General features: G+C 39.1%; 1 protein-coding gene across 1 annotated transcript in view; it reads left to right on the top strand.

Moving 5' to 3' along the window:
- NSD3 (nuclear receptor binding SET domain protein 3) overlaps positions 1-22,681 on the top strand; it is a 103,107-nt gene that overhangs the window by 4,854 nt on the left and 75,572 nt on the right. Inside the window, exon 2 of the mRNA XM_070952235.1 lies at positions 18,177-18,898. Coding sequence (XP_070808336.1) covers positions 18,221-18,898 — 678 coding nt within the window. The 5' untranslated portion in view covers positions 18,177-18,220. The remainder of the gene's footprint in view (positions 1-18,176; positions 18,899-22,681) is intronic.

Genomic DNA, 22,681 nt, shown 5'->3' with positions numbered 1-22,681 from the left:
TAAACGCTGCCTCTCTCGTGCCTGGCAAAAAGGAGCCGAAATGTCTTCTACGATTTTTCTTAAGTAAACAAGGAAATTGCATTCCCAGCTGCTGACAAAAGGCACACTTGTTTGTGCACAGCTAACTCAAACTTATTTATGTTTTAAATTTAAATACTGGGCAAGGATTTTCTCTTAAGGCGTTTCTTAATTATTATTATTTTTTTCCTTGTCTGTTTTATGGTATATTACAATGAGGCAATTCTCTATTTTAATCCATCACTGAATTGGGCAAATGGTGCTGTTTGAATTTCCTGTACAGCAGACAACAGGGATGTGAGACAAATTGCTGTTCAGGTATCTTAATTAGTGGGAAGTAGGTATATTTGTATAATGTTTGAAAGTGTTTTTCAGTTTCATAGTGCAGTAGAGAAAAGCTCCATACACTGAATATATCTTTACTATATTAAATATGCTAATTCTGTTTCTCGGGTATTAATATGATGTTTGGACAACTGGAGCATTCATTATGTGTGAATATCTTGTAAATAAGACACAACCATGTGTTTGGATGTACTTTATATTGTTCGATCCTGCGTTGTTCGGTTTTCGAACCCAAATAGAAATATTTATATGATTGTTCCTTTTTTTATGCACTTATTCAGAGACTTCTCAGTGGTTCTGTTTTTGTCTTTTAAAAACTCATCAGCTGATAAAATATAATTTATTGTTGTGATTGATTCAAGGATGTAGTTATCATAGTAGTATTTCATTAATATTTCAGAATATCCTCATGTTGGTCTCAGCAGTGTGTCTAGCGATGGAGTCATTCTTTCTGGTTTCTATTTTTCTTTAAGTGGGTCATAGTAAAAGATGATCAATGGATGACAGAAGGTGTGCCTGAACAGCTTACAGTGATAATATTTGGTTTCTGTGACAGAATAAATGCTAATGAACGTATAAATAGAAGCTGAGGAAAGGGAAATTTATATCGCAAAATGCTTTCCAGGAATAAGGCATTTTTTTCCCCCCAAAAATGAATTATTTGTTGCGACTTAAGTGCTACATGTATGTAAAAGCTGGAAATGACTCATCACATTGTATGATGGTAAAAAGCTGGAGGACAGTTCTACAGTTCAAGGCAAACACTGTTTAGATTTCTGTATGATTTCTGTATGATTGAAGAACATGGACAGATCATTGTGTTGGAACAAGAAATATCAGCCAAGTGAGATTATATATTATTTTGTATTTAGCTTTAAAAGGCTCAAATCGGTTTGAGAAATAAGCGCTTTCTGATATTTTAAAAGCCAATATCAAAGCAATCTGAGCTGTCTGTATGTATATGTATGTATATGTATATGTATATGTATATGTGTGTGTGTGTATATGTATGTATGTATGTATGTATGTATATGTATATATATGCATATATGCATGCTAAGTTGTTATTAACATAGTTTAGTCTGGAAATTTGCTCAGGCTTTGTTGAATGAAAAATAAATGCATGTATATGAGAAAAGTAGTTCGAATCCCGTTGTGTATGTGGAAGTGGGGTTAGGATGGGAAGCAAACATTGTAGAAAGGCATACCTCCTTTGGAAGGGGATGCCATTAAATTTCAACAGAATTTACACACTGTTGCTTATTATTGAAGGCTCAGCCATAAGATCTCCTCGCATAACTGTTGATGATTATTGCTATCTATACGTTGTTAGTTCTTGTCCTACTGTATATAAGTACTCCCAACCAGTATAGAAATGATCAAGTAATATTGTGAAAACAAAATCATTAAAGGCTATAGGCAGCAATGGGATAATCAAAACGTAATAAATCACCTTCCTTCCTTCCTTCCTTCCTTCCTTCCTTCCTTCCTTCCTTCCTTCCTTCCTATTTATATTTCACATTTACAAGGTTGCCTATCTTCTCAACTAGTCTAGAACAGTGATGGCTAACCTTTTCTGGACCAAGTGCCCAAAGCGCGCGAACACTCCAAATGCAATGTGTGGATGCTCGCCCACATCCCCGCGCATGCGTTCATAGCCCCCCATGTGAGCCCCGCCCTCTGTGCATGTGCAGCAGAGACCCGAAGATCAGCTGGCTGGTGGGAGACATGTGCGCATGCGCGGTAGAGCTGAGCTGGGTGACAGCTCGCGTGCCCACAGAGAGGGTGGTGCATGCCCCCTCTGGCACGTGTGCCATAGGTTCACCATCAAGGGTCTAGACAAAGTACAGCAATAGAGCCAAAGTTACAACTATCAAATAGAACAGAAAAGAGGAATGGTCATTCGGGGGGGGGAGGCGGGAATCCACTAAAAACCCGTAAGACCCTTCACAGATGGAACTCCCCTCCTACCCTCGAATAAAGTCTAAGGAAAGAGACAAGGTGGCGCAGCAGATTAAAGTGCTGTTAAATAACACCAGCTGCCTGCAATTACTGCAAGTTCGAATCTCACCAGGCTCAAGGTTGACTCAGCCTTCCATCCTTCCGAGGTAGGTAAAATGAGGACCCAGATTGTGGGGGCAATAAGCTGACTTTGTATAAAAAAGAACACTGCTTAGGGGGCCCCGAGAGCCCTACTAAGTAGGTATATACAAAAGTATGAAGGCTATTGCTTAACGCATTGTAAGCCGCCCTGAGTCTCCGGAGAAAGGCGGAATATAAATTGAACCAATAAATAAATAATAAATAAATGTCCAAGGTACAACAGCAGGATCAGAGTCATCCAAATCTCAGAAGAAATGTTGTCCCAGAGGTCAGTTGTCATGACGAAGAAGACACATCTCCTAGGTCCCATCAAATGACATTGCTTAATAGATTTATTTATTTATTTATTTATTTATTTATTTATTTATTTATTCAATTTATATACCGCCCTTCTCCTAGTGGACTCAGGGCGGTGCACAGCCAAAACTAAAATACATAACAATACAAAATTTAAAATTAATTAAAAGAATTATATACTTTGGCCCGAATTAAAACAGTGCGAATTAAAACCATTAACAAATTAAAACTAAACAATTAATAACCATTAAAAACTAAAAAAGGGGGGCGGGGTTCACGCCAGCCCTGCTTGCTGGAAAAGAAGAGTTTTCAGGGCTCGGCGAAAGACCCGAAGATCCGATATCCTTCGTATCTCCAGGGGCAAATCGTTCCAGAGGGCGGGGGCTGCCACAGAGAAGGCCCTCCCCCTGGGGGTCGCCAGCCGACATTGCCTGGCCGACGGCACCCTGAGGAGTCCCTCTCTGTGGGAGCGTACTGGACGGTGGGAGGCTATCGGCGGCAGAAGATGAGATTTGTAGTCTTGTTTTATAGGATTGGCAAAAGCAACGGGAGAGAGAGAGATTCTCAAATTACTATGCCATATTATGGACCTTTGTAGGTAATAATCAGCTCTTGAATTGCCCCACAAAGCCTATTGGTACATGCCCATAACTGCATCTGGTTCAGTTGAAGTTTCCAATTGATTTTCAAGGGTAGCCCATGTAGAAATCATAGCAGTAGTCTACATTCAAGGTGATTCAAGAGCCGCGGTGGCGCAGTGGTTAGAGTGCAGTACTGCAGGCCACTTCTGCGGCCTGCAATTTGCCAGTTCAAATCTCACCAGGCTCAAGGTTGACTCAAGTTTCCCTCCTTCCGAGGTGGGCAAAATGAGGACCCAAATTGTTGGGGGCAAGAGGCTGACTCTGTAAACTGCTTAGAGTAAAGCACTGTGAAGTGGCATATAAGTCTTAAGTGCTATTGCTAAGGAAGGAAGGAGGGAAGGAGAAAGAAGGAAAACAAGGAGAAGGAAGGAAGGAAGTGTTGGTGCAGTGGTTAAAGTGCTGTATTGCAGGCTAACTCTGCCCACAGCTAGGAAGTTCGATCCTGACTGGCTCAAGGTTGACCCAGCCTTCCATCATTCCATGGTCGGTAAAATGAGGATCCAGATTGTAAACTGCTTAGAGAGGGCTGTAAAAGCACTGTGAAGTGGTATATAAGTCTAAGTGCTATTGCTATCAGGGCCTGAGTGATAATGTGTAGGGCCTCTCAGTCCAAGGACATACACATGAGAGAAAATCATGCAAAGGCCTTCCTGGTTATAGCTGTCAACTGCTCTTCAAACAGAAGCTGAGGATCCAGGAAGACTTCCTAGGAAGTATAGCCCCTTTCGGAATTAAAGGTATAGAGACCTTATGTTCAAATGCCAGGCTCAAGGTTGACTCAGCCTTCCATCCTTTCTAAGGTAGGTAAAATGAGGACCCAGTTTGTGGGGGCAATAAGCTGACTTTGTATAAATATACAAAAGGATGAAGGCTATTGCTTAACGCACTGTAAGCCGCCCTGAGTCTCCGGAGAAGGGCGGCATATAAATCAAATTTAAAAAAAAAAATGGTCCAGCTAGGCATTGTCATTAGGTCTCACTAAGGTTGAGCTTAGATCTCTTCTATCTCATCCAGGTCTCATTACACCTCAAGCAGAGACAATACACCTTGGCAGCATCCTTAGTCAGCCAGGAGTTGAGATATACAAATGAATATTACTGATGATAATGATCTCATTCATGTAAAAATGCCGATATATCTAAGAATCTTTTCACTGCCTTGTGAAAGTGTTCGATCCAGGTGTATTCTCTGCCTAGGACAACACAAGTCTTAAAACAGGTGTGCAAATTTTGGAGGCCCAGGTGAGGTTCCCCAAATCTTAGGATGTAGTCTCCCCCTATCATTCTGAGTTCCCGCTGAATTTTATTATTTAAGTAACAGCACATGGAAAATAAATATGTGGGAGTAATCATGGCTGTTACAGAAATAATTGAAAATGAGCTACATCAGAGTCAATATTTTCACTGCCTTCAACTTACCACTGAATGGCAAAGCCTGGAAATTGGCCAGAGAAAGTTTATGCCCCTTTAATATTGCATCTGGGGATGGGATTGTCTTATTTGGGTAAATATGGGCAAAGTAAGGCTATAACCACCAAATTCATAAACTGAGTGGGAAAAGTGAAAGTTCCTATGTCGTACAGATCTCTTAAGTTAATAGTTCACAAATTGTTTGAAGGCCTAGTTAAAACAAACTTGTTTGTCAGAAAAAAAGAATTATAAGAGTGGTATTGGACACATTTGCCTGTCTATTGTGTGCACCCTCACATTCAGTTAAGAAGAATAATTGTATAGCTACCATGTTTCCCCAAAAATAAGACCCTGTTTTATATTTTTTGAACCCCAAAATAAGCGCTTGGCCTTTATTTTCGGGAAGGTCTTATTATTTTGGGGCACATGGAGCAAGACGGGGCTCCTTTTGCCGTCTTACCTGATTTCCAGCTCTGTCTCCCTAACCCTAACCAGAGGAAATGGTATTTTCAGGGAGGGCTTATTTTCGGAGAGGGCTTTTTTTTTTTTAATTTGATTTATATGCCGCCCTTCTCCGGAGACTCAGGGCGGCTTACAATGCGTTAAGCAATAGCCTTCATCCTTTTGTATATTTATACAAAGTCAGCTTATTGCCCCCACAAACTGGGTCCTCATTTAACCTACCTTAGAAAGGATGGAAGGCTGAGTCAACCTTGAGCCTGGTAAGATTCGAACTTACTAATTGCAGACAGCTGGAGTTAAATTACAATGCATTAGTCTGCTGAGCTATCCAAGCTCCTGAATATAAACTTTCTCTTTATATTCATAAAAATAAACATTCATGCATGCATATATACCAGAGTGGATAAAAATTGATGATTTAAAAAAAATCGGTTTTTTAAAAAAATTTAAATTGGATTTTTTTTTATTTTTATCAAATTTATTTTAGTTGCAGGCAGCTGTGTTAATAACAGGGTACTTTAAACCACTGTACTACCAAGGCTCCTCATTTTAGTGCATGCATTCAAAAGCCCGATTGGGCTTATTATCAGGGGATGTCTTATTTTCGGGAAAACACGGTAGAACTGTTCTGCATTGAAATATCACAATTCCTTTAAAAAAATGAAGCAATTTTCCTGGCATCCAACCCAACAACATCCCTTTATTTACAGGTGTTAAAAACAGAATTTTTAAATAAACACCACAAAGATTGCTCATTGTTATGTTCCATCTGGGTAACAGTAATCCTCCAACTAATTGCTGGATGGTGCGGCCTTGGAACTGTTCTGTTCTCTGGGGAGAAAAATCCTGAGCTATCTTGGCCCTTTGGCTTGATCCAACCGAGCTCTTCCTACGTGCTCATGGCTGGTTCACAGAGAACATCTGGGCTGCCTGATCTTTTCGGCCCTGAAGGCAAATTTGGAAACCTGAGAAAATGTCACACTGATCACCACAAAATGTCTGCTCTATTTGGCCTGTTACAGAAAAAAAAAAAAAACCACAGACCTTCCTCAGGAAGCTGTGAAGAGGGCAGAGGCTGACTTTCCATCTTCAGAGACAGAATTATATTATAGGCAGCTTAGCGAAGCACCCATTTCACAAAAGGTAAATGGGTAAAGATAAGAAACTCCTCCCTCTTCCGCATTTCTGAGGCTCAGGGACCGTTTCTTTCTGTTTCCAAATCTGTATTGCTTCTCCAAGCACCGTTTACACTAGAAGATAAGTATTGTTTTTGTTACTACTGTTGTACTTTATTTGAAGCATGTTGTTGTTAGAACGAAGGCCGCGCTAGAACCTAAGCACTTCCCAAACCACACTGTTTATAGAAGAGTTAAGACAGCAAGGAAAGTAAACATACTTACGTTTAGCTACATAACGGGCCGTAGTTACAGGATTAAAAATTCATCATCTTATTTTGTTACTGATATTCCTCCAATAAAAGTAAATATTAAAAGTTTATTTATTTTTTTTGCCTAGAAATGAACATAGAACAGAACAGAATTACAGAGTTAGAAGGGATCTTGGAGATCTTCTAGTCCAACCCCCTGCTCAGGCAGGAAACCCTATACCATTTCAGACAAACGTTTTGTCCAGTCTCTTCTTAAAAACTTCCAGTTGGAGCATTCACAATTTCTGGAGGCAAGTTGTTCCACTGATTAATTGTTCTCACTGTCAGGAAATTTCTCCTTAGTTCTAAGTTGCTTCTCTCCTTGATTAGTTTCCACCCATTGCTTCTTGTCCTGCTCTCAGGTGCTTTGGAGAATAGCTTGACTCCCTCTTCTTTGAGGCAACCCCTGAGATATTGTAACACTGCTATCATGTCACCCCTAGTCCTCCTTTTCATTAAATTACTAGACATACCGAATTCCAGCAACCGTTCTTCATATGTTTTAGCCTCCAATCCCCTAATCATCTTTGTTGCTCTTCTCTGCACTCTTTCTATGGTCTCAACCTCTTTTTTACATCATGGCGACCAAAATTAGACACAGTATTCCAAGTGTGATTTTACCAAGACATTATAAAGTAGTATTAACACTTCAAGTGAAAGCTGGAGCCTGGGGAGAGTGAAAAACAGGCTCGTTTCCGACCTCCAGAGGGCCTCCGAGGATGGGGAAGGCTGTTTTTGCCCTCCCCAGGCTCCTGGAAATTCTCTGGAGCCTGGGGAGGGTGAAAAACGGGCCTACTTGGCCCACCATGCCATTGCGTGCCAAAAGCGGGGGGAGCGCGCGCATGCACGGGGGGCGGGGTGCATTAAATTATGGGTGTGGGTATACGTGAGCATGACCCCTCCACGCTCCCCCAACTTTTGGCACACGACGGCAAAAAGGTTAGCCATCACTGACTTATACTATACCTGTGCATTTGTTTTTTCTTGTCTAAATGTAGAACCTTACTTTTTTTCACCATTGAACTTCATTTTGTTAGATAGCGCCCAATGTTCAAGTCTATCAAGATCCTTCTGTATCTTAAGCCTAACTTCTGTAGTGTTGGCTATTCCTGCCAGCTTGGTGTCATCTGCAAATTTGATGATTTCCCCATCTATCCCCACATCCAAGTCATTGATGAAAATGTTGAAGAGCGCTGGGCCTAAAACAAAACCTTGTGGTACCCCACTGCATACTTATCCCGCTGCATCCATGTAGATGCACTTCCAGTGAGGACTGCACGTTGAGTGCATCATAATTTGCTTTCTGCTGGTCATCTCGTAGAATATTAATTTTCAGGAATGAACCACTCTGATAATGAATTCCAGCACGTGAGTAAACCGTGGAAAAATACAGAATTGCCATTATTGCTTTTTATAGCATTTTGAGCATGTCGCAAATGTCTTCAGGCCTCAAAACTAAACACTTTCCCATAACGCAAGTTGCTCTCCGCAATTCATTAATGCAGAGGTCTTCAAACTTGGCAGCTTTAAGACTTGTGGACTTCAATTCCCAGAATTCTCCAGCCACCAATGGGCAACACCCACCAGCACGTGATTTATTGAGCTTTTCAACCCTCGGTAGGCCAACCATGGATAAATCCAAGAAAAGAAAAGTTTCAGAAGAAAGCAGAACGTTTAATTCAACTACATGTGCTAGTTTTGTGGCCGCTCAAGAAATAGTCAGGCACAGGAAGGGTTTTGTGGCTCCCGGTGTTTTCTTTTCTGTGGGAAACGGGTCCAAATGGCTCTTTGAGTGTTTAAGATTGCAGACCTCTGGGCCAGTCGCTTTCTTTCAGCCTTAAATTGGAGGCAATGGCGAACCACTTCTGAAAAACTTTGCCAAGAAACTGCAGGGACTTGTCCAGACCGTCTCCAAGAATTGAACTTGGTTGAACAGGAGGGGGGAAAAGATTAGACAGGATATAACTTTAAACAGAGGTAAAGTTGATTTGTTTCCTATAATTTCACTTTACTGAGGTAGTAGCACATGATGATCTCAAATGATGGCAAAATTCAAAGAACGCTACTTCACGTGCTGTTTAATGAATGAAATAGTTGGGGTGATTCTATGTATGAAATATATGCGTGTGGAAGAACAAAATGCATTGCACTCCAAGAGAACAGATTTGGAGGCACGGATAACGGCTGTACCGACGCAATAATTTTATTTTGTTCCACTTCAGTGAGTGGTGATTTCTGGAGCTTTGATGAGAGTCAGCTCTGGAATGCAGCCTCACGATTTCACCCATGAAAGAGTTCAGGAAGAGCTGTAAAGAATTTGGGATACCTCATGTGACTATCCTGACCCTTCATTTAAATTGTTGGGACGCGGATTCAGTGTTTTAGCTGTACAGTGTAGCCCTCGAGTTCTGACCATAATTGAGCCCCACAGTTCTAGTCATAAGTCCTGACAGACGTAAACAGGGTGGATTAGATTTAAATCAAGTCGATTTAAATCACTAGTAAAAGTGATTTAAATCATTAGTAAACACTAATAAATCAACTTGATTTAAATCATAATTTTTAAAGAGCAACTGTCATCTCTGTCCCGCAGTGGCTCCTCCTCTGACCCGCTGTTGACTCACCGGCCGTCCCATTCATTTTAACGCTGCTTAGAAGGTTTCACTTTCATTTTTACTGCTTGCCCTTCCTCTTCACACTTAGAGCCTGTTGGTACAGATGCATTTCTCTTCAAAGAATCATGCAGTTTATAGTGTGCATAGATTTGCAAAACAGTGGGATAAAGGAATATTCCTGAACTTTGTTTTATGATTTATCTCATGGTTACTGTGAAATTGTGTGGAATGCATCGATGCAGTGCATGTTATCTCAGCTTGCAGAGCTTGGATTCATTGAATTGAGTTTACCAAAAATGTAAATATTGCAGAATATACACAGCCTCATGCTTCATAACTAAGCTCCATTCCATGCTGAATAAACTAAATTATTAATGTATCTTATATAGAAAACTCTCTTTAGATAGATTTTTTTACTCCAAAAGCATTTTATTAAAATAAATTTGATAACAATAAAAAAAATCGGATTTAAATTTTTAAAAATCCGATTAAAAAAAAAAAGGGAATTGAAAGGGAAAGTGCTAAGGTTGTGGCCCTGAGTTCCTGGGGAAAAAAAAAGGTAAGATAAAATCTCAATCAGAAGCCCAAATAAGTCATAAGGCCACTGAACTACATGTTGAACAGTCCCATCAGCGGTAATTATGAGTTCAAAACCATGCATTTTTAAGTACAACATTACCTTGATTCCGCTCCATGTTTAATACGCAGTTAAGACAAGATAATTTGTTATTGAGGATTCATATATTTAAAATATTCTACAGAATTAAATGGCTATAACTATATATTTTTTTAGAAAGACGAACCCCTGCACTGTGCTGATAATTGAAAACGAAGAGAGCCAAATACATCACCATGTGGTTAATAAGGAAAATATTTTGGTTTGGAAACTATAATAGAATGGCTTTTTCATTTCTTTACATATTTCCAGAAAAATTATTAATGTATCTTATATAGAAAACTCTCTTTAGATAGATTTTTTTACTCCAAAAGCATTTTATTAAAATAAATTTGATAACAATAAAAAAAATCGGATTTAAATTTTTAAAAATCCGATTAAAAAAAAAATCATTGATTTTTATCCTGGTCCTAAAGCAAGTCACCATGTGATCAGTCCCTGTTTTACCACCTTTCTTTTAGCCACAGATTTTAGGCGAATCTGTTGCTCACTATGGGGTGCTTTTTGCTGAAAACCAGAAGTGAATGCTAATTTCTGGCAAAAAATGTCAGAAATTGCGTCCACAGGACCCTGTGACACTGCAAACAGCCATAAATCAACTCGATTTAAATTGTAGTCTTTAAAGAGCAACTGTCATCTCTGTCCCGCAGCAGCTCCTCCTGTAACCTGCTGTTGACTCACCGATAGTCCCAAAATTGCAGAATGCTACAGAGCTAAGCTCCATTCCATGCTGAATAAACTAAATTATTGATGTATCTTAAATAGAAAACCATCTTTACATAGATTTCTTTTACTCCAAAAGCATTTTATTAAAATAAATTTGATAAATCAAAAAAATCAGATTTAATTTTTTAAATATCCGATCATTTTTTTTTAAAAAAACCCATCAATTTTTATCCACCCTGTTTTGCATCTGCACTTGTACTTATTCAAGAATTAACTGGAGGGGTAGCTATCTGTTGGTGTTTCACTTTTGTCAGAGCATACCACAATAATGTAACTTGAAATGGCACTGCTGTTGCCATGGTCTAATCCAACCTTGGCAGCTTTAAGACTTGTGGACTTCAATTCCCAGAACTCCTCAGCCAGCTTTGCTGTTCTGGGAGTTTGAAGTCCGCAAGTCGTAAAGCTGCCAACGTTGGAGACCCCTGGTCTAATCTACATTCCATATCTCATGACCTAAAATGGACACCCAACATCAAAAACGCACAACAAAGAATGTTCTTTCTGCACCAACTCAGAAAGCTCAAACTGTCCAAAGAGCTGCTGATCCAGTTCTACAGAGGAATTTTTGAGCCTGTCATCTGCACCTCCATAACTGTCTGGTTTGGTTCTGCAACCCAACAAGACAGAGACAGACTTCAGCAGATAGTTAGAACTGCAGAAAAAACAATTGTTACCAAACTGCCTCCCATTGAGGAACTGTATACTGCAGGAGTCAAAAAGAGGGCTGTGAAAATATTTACAGACCCCTCGCATCCTGGACATAAACTGTTTCAACTCCTACCCTCAAAACGACGTTATAGAGCACTGCACACCAGAACAACTAGACACAAGAACAGGTTTTTCCCGAACGCCATCACTCTGCTAAACAAATAATTCCATCAACACTGTCAAACTATTCACTAAGTCTGCACTACTATTAATCTTCTCATCATTCCCACCACCCATCTCCTCCCACTTATGACTGTATGACTGTAACCTTGTTGCTGGTATCCTTAAGATTTATATTGACTGTTTCCCTAGGACTATCATTAAGTGTTGTACCTTATGATTCTTGACGAATGTATCTTATCTTTTTATGTACACCGAGAGCCTATGCACCAAAGACAAATTCCTTGTGTGTCCAATCACACTTGGCCAATAAAGAATTCTATTCTATTCTATTCTATTCTATTCTATTCTATTCTATTCTATTCTATTCCATTCCATTCCATTCCATTCCATTCCATTCCATTCCATTCCATTCCATTCCATTCCTGTGACAGAGAACCTTTGCAAATAATTTCCGTTTTATAACGTTCTCTCATTGATTGGTCCGGATTTTGTAACTGAGGTCATTTTTGGATTGTTTAAAGGATGTTTGCTTGCAGAAGGTGATATTGAAAAGATGCGTTGGAATTCAGTAATGTCAGAGTTTCATTGGGCCCCGTTATATAGTGAGCTGTTAAAAATGCCTAAGGTTGTTTTGGGCCAGAAAGTTAATAAAAACAGAGAAAAACCTAGGGAGGTGGGGGAAAGCAAACTTACTCAAGATTTCCCTTATGACTGCATTTTTGCTGACGCCAGTCTTTCGTTTCCTCACACGTTGACATAACTCACTTATGCATTCCTGTAATCAAAAGAGTAAAGCAGAAGTACGCTGTCATTTTAGTGAACATTTAAAAAACGCGCTACTAAAAAGAAAATTCTCGGCACCTGTCATGTTCTGCTTCTTTAAGCAATGCGTATGTGGCAAGGAGGTTAAAAGCTGCAGAAGTAGAAGGCTAGCATTCTTTGTTAATTTCGGGGAGAGGGGTGTTTGTTTTCAGACCCATTTTTTTGAGTTATTCTAAAAGTGGTATGCAAATGTCGAAACTGTGTTTATCTGGAATATGCCTTAAACTAAAGTTGGCAAGCGTTTCATCTCTAAGGTCACAGTTTTCCATTACAGGGGAAAGTTTAGAGTAGAATGGAATGGAATGGAGAATAGAATATATATAAAGTTTATTGTCATTGTACGTATATACACAGTATACCCATACAACGAAATTAACACAACACCCAGAGACCAGGTCCAACACACATGACAATCCCCAGACACATCCCCACCCACCAAAAATTCCCCAACCCTATACCACCCAAGCTTCCACAGAGCAGATCAAGTCATGCTGTCCAACAGCTCACTGATGGTGGCCCTTTAGTTCATTGTTGAGTGCAATTATAGCTCTGGGATAAAAAATATTCAGAAGACGTGTGGTATACATAATACATAATAGAATAATACATAATAGAATAATATATAATAGAATAGATACATAGTACATAACAGAATAGATACATAATACAAATAATAATAAATAATACATAATAGAATAGAGAATACAGATTAAATATAGAAAATAGAATAGAATAGAATAGAATAGAATACAGAATGGAATGGAATGGAATGGAATGGAATGGAATGGAATAGAAAATAGAATAGAGAATACAGAACAAATAGAGAATATACAATACAATACAAAATGGAATAGTTTTTTATTGGCAAGTGTGTTGGACACAAGGAATTTGTCTCCAATGCAGACGCTCCCAATGTACATACAAACAACAAAGTAATGTAATCATAATCGTAAGATACCAATAGGAGAAGGTAGTAGGAAAGATCAGAAGGATAAAACGACAAGTTTTTCATTCATATCCCTATAACTTTCTCTTTATATTCATAAAAATAAACATTCATGCATGCATACATACCAGGGTGGATAAAAATTGATGATTTAAAAAAAAACATTTTTTTAAAAAAAATTAAATTGGATTTTTTTTATTTTTATCAAATTTATTTTAATAAAATGCTTTTGGAGTAAAAATTGTATCTAAAGATAGTTTTCTATTTAAGATACATTAATAATTTAGTTTATTCAGCATGAAATGGAGCTTAGTTATGCAGCATGAGGCTGTATATTCTGCAATATTTTGGGGACTGTCGGTGAGTCAACAGCGGTGAGTTAGGAGGAGCCGCTGTGGGACAGAGGTGACAGTTGCTCTTTAAAGATTACAATTTAAATCGAGTTGATTTAAATCAAGCTTTTTTACTAGTGATTGAAATGATGATTTAAATTGTGATTTAATCAAGTTGATCCACCCTGATTCATACTACTTTTCTCTTGCCTCCTGCCCTCCCAAGGGACCTAATGCAGATCACTGACTTCTTGCTGCCATTAGCAGTGGGAAATTAAGCAATCTGGGCCTACTAATTAAGTGATCTGGTTGATTGGTTGGTTGGCTGGTAGAATCAGATTATTTTGCTATTAAAATAATTATTAAATTATTATCCTGCCATTAATGGCAACAGGAGCCCAGCAGTCTCTTTCCTCCTGGCCAGTGAGAAAGGTTCCCTTATCCCTCTCTCTCTCTATAGATACAGTTGTTGTATCAAAGGTTTGTAAAAAAAGTATGTGCAGAATAAAGGTGATATTGTCTGAAACACAGTGGCACCTCAAAAAGAATGAAGTCAACATTTTGCTTTTTTTTCTATTGAGAGTGGGAATGGGTTTTAGTGATTTCGGTAGATAGATGGCCCCATTTTCATCCTTTGAAATGTCCCAAATATTTGAAATCTGTTGCTGAATTTTGAAACAAGATACATATTTTAAGTTATTATGCTGGAGTTGGGGGATTTTAGAAACCACAGATGGGGACTGCAGCCAAGAAATTAAAAGAGCCTGGATAGCTCAGCAGACTAATGAATTGTAATTTAACTCCAGCTGTCTGCAATTAGTAAGTTCGAATCTTGCCAGGCTCAAGGTTGACTCAGCCTTCCATCCTTTCTAAGGTAGGTAAATTGAGGATCCAGTTTCTGGGGGCAATAAGCTGACTTTGTAAAAATATACAAAAGTATGAAGGCTATTGCTTAATGCATTGTAAGCCGCCCTGAGTCTCCGGAGAAGGGTGGCATATAAATCAAATTTAAAAAAAAAAAAGACACTTGCTCCTGGGAAGGAAAGCTATGGCAAATCTAGACAACATATTAAAAAGCAGAGACATCACCCTGCCAACAAAAGTGTGTATAGTCAAGGCTATGGTTTTCCCAGTTGCAATGTATGGCTGTGAAAGTTGGACCATAAGAAAGGCTGAGCGTCAGAGAATTGAGGCCTTTGAACTCTGGTACTGGAGAAGACTCCTGCGACTCCCTTGGACTGCAAGGTGATCCAACCGGTCAGTCCTAGAGGAGATCAACCCAGACTGCTCTTTAGAAGGCCAGATCCTGAAGATGAAACTCAAATCCTTTGGCCACCTAATGAGAAGGAAGGACTCACTGGAGAAGAGCCTAATGCTGGGAAAGATTGAGGGCAAAAGAAGAAGAGGACAGCAGAGAATGAGATGGCTGGATGGAGTCACTGAAGCAGTCCGTGTGAGCTTAAATGGATTCCAGAGGATGGTAGAGGACAGGAAGGCCTGGAGGAACGTTGTCCATGGGGTCGCAATGGGTCGGACACAACTTCGCAACTAACAACAAAATATCTTTTAAGTTGTTATGCTGGAGTTGGGGGATTTTAAAGCTAGAAATAAGAACGGTTTGCCTCCTTGAAGCCTCTTGCTCCCGTCCCCAGCCTTATGGTCGTAGGAAAAACTGTAGCATAAAGATGGGTTATTGTGACTCTGAATTTCAGTGGTAGGACTTCCTGGTTCAGGTGTGCCTTACAAATAATTCATCCCTGATTTAAGCCAACCAGGAAAAAAAAACAAAAACCTGGCATTGCCCCAGTTGATATCTGTATGTAGGAAAAGGAAAGATGATTTTTTTTCCTAACCAGCCATGAAGACACACCTACAGAAGATGAAAAAAAAAAATTAAGCTATGGAAATCCTGCTTACATATTGCTCCTTTTAAAAAAATAATAATAAATTGTGCATCCTGTGTCATTGCTTTGAAGTGTTAACAGCTAACAGACTGGGCTCAGCAGCATACAAAGCCTATTCTTCGGGCTGCTTGTTCAAGAACAGGTCAGGCTACAGTTAGTATTCTTGCACCCAAAACCAGTAAGTGACTTATGTTTTATCTTCACATGTTAGAGGAAGTCAAACCACGATGTGAATTAGCATGTCCTGCACAGCTACAGCTACGGTGACTAATTGCTAAACTGAGCGGTTTATTTGTGTTTTGCATAATTAGTTCTCGAACTGGGGAGCCCTGTTACATTCCAGTAAGGCCGAGTCCTTTTCTTTCGGCTCAACTCATAACAATAAGTGTTAGAAAGAAATGGCCTCATTAGATAGAAGGTTTAACAGCAGAGCTTCTTGAATAACCTCATTTGTATTCTTCAAGCGTTGTAAGGCCTGATGGGATTGTGCCTGCATTCTAAAGTATATTTTGCGATTAAAATATCTCAGAAAGTCCATTCCGTTTCTCCGAATACTGGCTCACTTCAAGTTGCACAAGCCTGCCCAGACTTTAATGTCTTCTTTCAATTGTAATCAGGATTTTTCTCCTTCCTCTTTTCTTCGTTTAATGCGCAGGAATATCAGACCCACAACGGCCAACTCTGTTGCTTCTGCTTTTGTGTTCTGTTTTTGTAGAGGGGAAAGTAAGTGGTCGATGGCTGTGGCTTTTCTTTTTTTTTCTTCTCCTAGTATAGAACATTGGTTGTTATTCTGATTGCAAAATGCTCTTTTCGGTGTCGAGGTGGTCTTGGAACACTTCAAATCTTTCTGCTTTGAAACTGCACATCTTAATGTTCTTCTATCTTTTTTTTATTTCATATTTTATAATATATGTAGTCAAAAAAAAAAAAGAAACTGCACATCCTGGTCTCCCATTATTATCTTTGCTGTGACTAACTTGGGTTTTTAAAGATTAATTAACTAGATGGGAAGCTACCAACAAGGTGCCCATCCCTATGCCAATTTTCAAGTGTACCTCTGGGTCTGTTACAATCGCACAGGCTTAACCTATGACAAGGGAGTTATTGGTTGGGGGGGTGGGGAATTGAAAGGGAAAGTGCTAAGGTTGTGGCCCTGAGCTCCTGGGGGAAAAAAAAGGTAAGATAAAATATCAATCAGAAGCCCAAATAAGTCGTAAGGCCACTGAACTGCATGTTGAACAGTCCCATCAGCGGTAATTATGAGTTCAAAACCATGCATTTTTAAGTACAATATTACCTTGATTCCGCTCCATGTTTAATATGCAGTTAAGACAAGATAATTTGTTATTGAGGATTCATATATTTAAAATATTCTACAGGATTAAAGGGCTATAACTATATATTTTTTTAGAAAGACGAACCCCTGCACTGTGCTGATAATTGAAAATGAAGAGAGCCAAATACATCACCATGTGGTTAATAAGGAAAATATTTTGGTTTGGAAACTATAATAGAATGGCTTTTTCATTTCTTTACATATTTCCAGAAAAATGTTTAAATACCAGGTTTGAGTACCGGCTGTTGAGGGGATTTTTACAAGAGGAAAAAAAAAGAAGTTTAAATTTGTATGCAGCATCCAGTCAGTTTTCCTCCTTATTGAGTTTTCCTCCTTATTGAGAATATAACCTTTGAATTAGGATGTTTTATGGCTACTGCAGTATAAAACGTAGTCTAAGGTAGAGGCCATTAGACTCTCTTTGATAAGTTTTAGTTTCCCCAAATTAAGAATTGGCCCTGTAGACAATTTCAGCCTCTTTTCCCCATTTAGAATAGAAATAGAGAGAGGGATGTAGCCCTCATGTGAACATTTCTCTACAGAAAGATCCATTGTAGGTAGAATTTTTTTTATTGCATACAGGTAGTCCTCAACTTATGACCACAATTGACTCACCTGATGCAGGAGAAGGAGTGGCCCAACCCAGGGGTGGATTTAAAAAAGACATCAGCCTTAGAATCCCTACATAGCTACAAGCTAAGTAATCCAGCCACCCTTGAATTCCATTAACGCTCATCTAACTCCAAGCAGGTGTTAACCATTAGTTGAGAAGATTCCTGTGCATAGGCATGATTAGCAATAAATCAGTTTAATTAGACGTTCACATGGACCTGATCTTTTGTTGCCTTACAATAACGCTGAAAAGTCTTTTGTGTACCAAATAAAAAACATTTGCTCAACACACTAGAGTTTATGCTGTAGTAAAGTTACTAGCCTTTGAAACAAGGGTGAAATCCAGCAGGTTCTGACAGGTTCTGGAGAACCGGTAGTGGAAATTTTGAGTAGTTCGGAGAGCTGGCAAATACCACTTCTAGCTGGCCCCAGAGTGGGGAGGGAATGGGGATTTTGCAGTATCCTGCCACACCACGCCCACCAAGCCACGCCCACAGAACGAGTGGTAAAAAAAAATTGAATTTCACCGCTGCTTTGAAACCTTGTTAGCAGAAAGGGGGAAATTCCTGTTCAATCGTAGCGATCGCCTTAATTTTTCTAAATTTTGCTAGAGAAGCCATAGAATCACGTCTTCTTTTTTTTTCTCTCTCTCTCTCTTTCCTTCTCTCATTTTAGGCCCTATGAGAAAAAGGGAAAGCTAAGGATGCTGGAGCAGAACAATGGATTTCTCCTTCTCTTTCATGCAAGGGATCATGGGAAACACAATTCAGCAACCACCTCAACTCATTGATTCGGCGAACAACCGCCAAGAGGATGCTTTCGATGCCCACAGCGACATCACGGAAGATGGTCGACAGACACCCTATGAAGCTGCCCTTGCCTTGCAGCAAGGTTTTCAGTATCCCACGCCAACAGCCGAGGACCTTCCGCCCCTCATTAATGGATTTCCCCAAATTGGCATGTACGAGCCCCAGACCAAATTCCAGCCCTTCAGCCAATATCCCAATGGCTCTGCCAACGGCTTTGGCACCGTTAGAAACTTTAGCCCACCGGAGTATTATCAAATGGAGAACTCTAACCTAAGGCCACATGACCTCCTGGAAAAACCCTCTCCTCCCCAGCCCCCACCGCCCTCAGCCTCCCAGACGGTGATTCCAAAGAAGACAGGCTCACCAGAAATTAAACTAAAAATAACCAAAACTATCCAGAACGGCAGGGAATTGTTCGAGTCCTCGCTGTGTGGGGATCTTTTAAACGAAGTGCAAGCGAGCGAGTTTGCGAAGTCCAAACACGAAGGGAGGAAGGAGAAACGGAAAAAAAGTAGCAAGCATGATGCTGCCCATTCAGAAGAGCGCAAGTCACGTAAGATTCCCAAACTCGAGCCGGAGGAGCAAAATGTAAGTTGGAATAAAAAATAATAATTCAGTTTCCTCTCCTTCTCCTTCTCCTTCTCCTTCTCCTTCTCCTTCTCCTTCTCCCTCTCCTCCTCCTCCTCCTCCTCCTCCTCCTCCTCTTCCTCCTCCTCCTTCGCCTCCTCCTCCTCCTCCTCCTCCTCCTCCTCTTCCTCCTCCTCCTTCGCCTCCTCCTCCTCCTCTTCTTCTTCCTCTTCCTCCTCCTCTTCCTCCTCCTCCTCCTCCTCCTCCTCCTCCTCTTTCTCTTCCTCTTCCTCTTATTTTTTCTTTTTAATGTTGCTGCAAAGCATTGCTTTTCCGAGTCTTTTTCTTAATATTTTTTTCATCCGTTTGTCAGCTTGGCTTTTATGGAATATTGCCAATCAGTGCCCAAAGATTGCTTAGTAGCATTCCGTCCTGGACTGTTTGTTTGTATAAATGCATTTTATTAATAAAAAAACAAAATGTAGATTTTTCTCTACCACAAGGGAAAAAAATCCAAAACCATCTTTTGCAACCAACTATGCAAATTGTCAGAATAATTTATAAAAAACTTTAGATTCTTCTAGATTGTACAATACTATTGATGGGTGAATATTATCTCAGTAATTTTAGTACAGCTGAGTGACATGATGGCTATTAAAGTTATACGGTGCTTCATTTTGGGGTATAATTAGGGAGAGAGAGTGAAAATCATTTGCAGTACATTTTCTGTTAACAATTCCTGGTCTTTTTGCATTTTCTCTCTCTCTCTCTTTTCTTTTTCTTTTTCTGTATTAAATTATAAGCCTCCCTGTGTGAATGGGGTAACTGTTTCGTGCAGAAATCACAATAACGCCGAAAACAATTCATATAAAACAGGCTACACTTTATTTAGTTTCATATGATAATTTCTAATTTTCATGCAATAATTTGCTAATCGAATCATCATCCTGAAGGTGTTAAAATACTACCCTGTTTCCCCCAAAATAAGACATCCCCTGATAATAAGCCCAATCGGGCTTTTGAGCGCATGGTAATAAGGCCAAGCGCTTATTTCAGAGTTCAAAAAAATATAAGACAGGGTTCTTATTCTCGAGGAAACACGGTATTTTAGATAAAAGAGTAATTTAGAAGTTTCAAATGTTATCTTCAGTGTAATCCAGTAGTATCCATAGCTATTCATAATGTTCATTAAATTCAATGGGGATTATTCTCAGACTGAAGCCTTAACCACTAAATGCATGGACATCTACAGAAGGGTAAAGAGGAAGTATGTGTGATGACTTTACACAAACACACTGACTTAGTACTTGTAGCTGATGTTCACCATAAGTATGTAATTGCAATATTTATTTATTGGTTTGTTTATTGGACTTTTATCCAACACTTTATTTATAAGTAACTCCAGGCAGCACGTACTTCCTCCTCCTATTTTCCCCACAACAACAGCCCTGTGTGGTGGCCTAAGAGAAAGTGACCGGCCCAAAAGCTCCCAGCTGGTTTTCATGCCTAAAGCGGGACTAGAACTTCCAGCCTCCTTGTTTCTAAACCAGCACCTTAACCACCAGACCATATTGGTTTGTCTGATTATGTTGTCGTCTGTACATGCAGATCATATTTTGGCATCATTTCATTTGTTATGATTCCATTGACTATAAACCACTTGTTTTTTGGAATTGGTCTCATAATTCTGTCTTTAGACCTTTGCTTTTGGTACAAAAAGTTGTGAGATGACTCTTTCAATCAGTGGTAGCTGATTCTATAATCAAGGAGAGAAGCAATTTAGAACTAAGGAGAAATTTCCTGACAGTGAGAACAATTAATCAGTGGAACAACTTGCCTCCAGAAGTTGTGAATGCTCCAACACTGGAAGTTTTTAAGAAGATGTTGGATAGCCATTTGTCTGAAGTTGTGTAGGGTTTCCTGCCTAGGCAGAGGGTTGGACTAGAAGACCTCCAAGGTCCCTTCCAACTCTGTTTATTCTATTCTATTCTATTCTATTCTATTCTATTCTATTCTATTCTATTCTATTCTATTCTATTCTATTCCATTCCATTCCATTCCATTCCATTCCATTCCATTCCATTCCATTCATTATTTTGTTCTGTTCCATTCCATTCCATTCTATTCCATTCCGTTCATTGTTCTATTCTATTCTATTCTATTCTACTCTACTCTACTCTACTCTACTCTACTCTACTCTACTCTACTCTACTCTATTCTATATATCGTGTTTTCCCGAAAATAAGACGCTGTCTTATATTTTTTTTTAACCCCGAAATGAGCGCTTGGCCTTATTTTTGGGGAGGCCTTATTATTTTGGGGCGCGTGGAGCAAGATGGGACTCCTCTTGCCATCTTACCTGATTTCCAGTTCTGTGTTTAAATATTTTTGGGGAGGGCTTATTTTCGGGGGAAGGCTTATTTTAGCGCATGCGTTCAAAAGCCCGATTGGGCTTATTATCAGGGGATGTCTTATTTTCGGGGAAACGTGGTAGTAATTCTATAAACCTTAATAGGGATACTCATGAAACAATGAAGCACAAGCATTTGCTTTGTTTCTGCAAAACAAAAAAAATGCTCTTTATTGGTCCAGATTTCAGTAGACTAGCTGAAAGATTGCCTAATGTGACAACAGAATACTCTGTAAACGGTCTTAGAAGGCGCGGTTAAACTATGAGGAAATGTGGCATAATGCTGGTGGCCACCCAACATTTCTTTTAATAGACTTTAAGCAAGTTATTAAAAAATAACCTTTACAAGTAATGCTGTATGACTGAACAGCCCCATGCTATCTCCCAAATTAAATTTTCACTCCATTTGAAAAGTAATTTCATTTGAAGGTTAGTGTTGAAAGAAAACTCTAAAAGACTAATAGATGTTGTGTATGTGTGTGTGTGTTACATACTTTATATATTAACACTATAAGATACAAAAATACAAAAGAAAATAGTAGAAAAGATAGAGAAGGGGAAAAAAGGGGGAAAAGAAAGAAAAGGTGTTGACTTCCGACTCCCTTTGGTGCAGTAGAATAAGATAATAACATCAAACCTCAACTTTTTAACTTTTACATAATATTATAAACTAGCCATTTCTATAACAACAAATCTATTTAATCGGTAAAACCCAAAATCAAAGTTTCATTTTTTCCCCCACCTCGAGCACAAAGTCCAGAAGTAGTTTCCAAGAAGAAACAAAAAATAGTTGTGTTTTTTCTTTAATCAAAAAAGGTAATTTAGCCATCTCTGCTAATTCCAGCAGCTTTTGCTACCACTCATCCATTGTGGGAATCAAAGCGTCCTTCCAGTTTTTGTGCATAAAATAATCTTGCTGCTGTCAACATTTATAATATCAAAGTTCCAAAAAAAGTCTTTTTCCCAAAAGAAAAGTTTCTGGTTTTATCTTTATATTCACTTTGAGAATCTTCTGTATTAAGATATGAATCCTACTCCAACATTTCTTTGCTTTGTCACATGTATGTCAGATGTTAAGTATATACACCTTTGTCTTCTATTTGCTAATCTTGAAACTTTATTAATGCACCAAAGTCTTGTTTTTGAGATGTAAGGTGTCCAGAATCATCTAGGAGACAAATCAGCTCAAAATTTTCTATATATATAAAAGCGAAAACTACTCACTCCGTAATCACGAAATCTCCAGAACTGTAAAGCTTACAAACTTGAAATTTGCCACGTATGTTCCTCTTGGCTTCTAGGTGCTCACTAAGAAAGGATTTTTCAAAATGACCATCAGAGCATTAGTATTTCCTATATTATGATTAACATGCTCTGATGCTAAGGAGCTCTAC

This window comes from Pituophis catenifer, unplaced genomic scaffold, assembly GCF_029215685.1.
Source record: "Pituophis catenifer annectens isolate HBS135680 unplaced genomic scaffold, rPitCat1.0.hap2 SCAF_12, whole genome shotgun sequence".
Classification (NCBI taxonomy): Eukaryota; Metazoa; Chordata; class Lepidosauria; order Squamata; family Colubridae; genus Pituophis; species Pituophis catenifer.
Note: the sequence above shows the minus strand (reverse complement) of the source record. Positions and strands in the feature narration are given on the sequence as shown.